This window comes from Habropoda laboriosa, unplaced genomic scaffold (assembly GCF_001263275.1).
Source record: "Habropoda laboriosa isolate 0110345459 unplaced genomic scaffold, ASM126327v1 scaffold212, whole genome shotgun sequence".
NCBI lineage: Eukaryota > Metazoa > Arthropoda > Insecta > Hymenoptera > Apidae > Habropoda > Habropoda laboriosa.
In genome coordinates, this window is record NW_017100509.1 from 250,831 (window position 1) to 251,051 (window position 221).

Genomic DNA, 221 nt, shown 5'->3' on the forward strand with positions numbered 1-221 from the left:
TTTCTATTTTTATAAAATAAAATATCTATCTGTACAGATTGACTTTTAGATTGACAACGTACTTTTATTGATCTTGTTCCGACATAGAATCGTCAAATCAATTTTGTTTAGTTTGGTCTCCAAGCAACTGTTCAGCATTACAGTGTGGGTACCAGTAATTGGACTATTTCTGGCTGGAATTATTTATTCATCAACTCAATCATTAGCTACCTATATATTTA

At 30.3% G+C, this 221-nt stretch overlaps 1 protein-coding gene across 1 annotated transcript in view; it reads left to right on the forward strand.

Annotated features, from left to right (window-relative positions):
* The window catches only part of LOC108576162 (tctex1 domain-containing protein 1-A-like), a 4,101-nt gene that overhangs the window by 1,331 nt on the left and 2,549 nt on the right, over positions 1 to 221 (forward strand). The window contains exon 2 of the mRNA XM_017939106.1: positions 88 to 154. Within this exon, the coding sequence (XP_017794595.1) occupies positions 88 to 154 (67 nt within the window). The remainder of the gene's footprint in view (positions 1 to 87; positions 155 to 221) is intronic.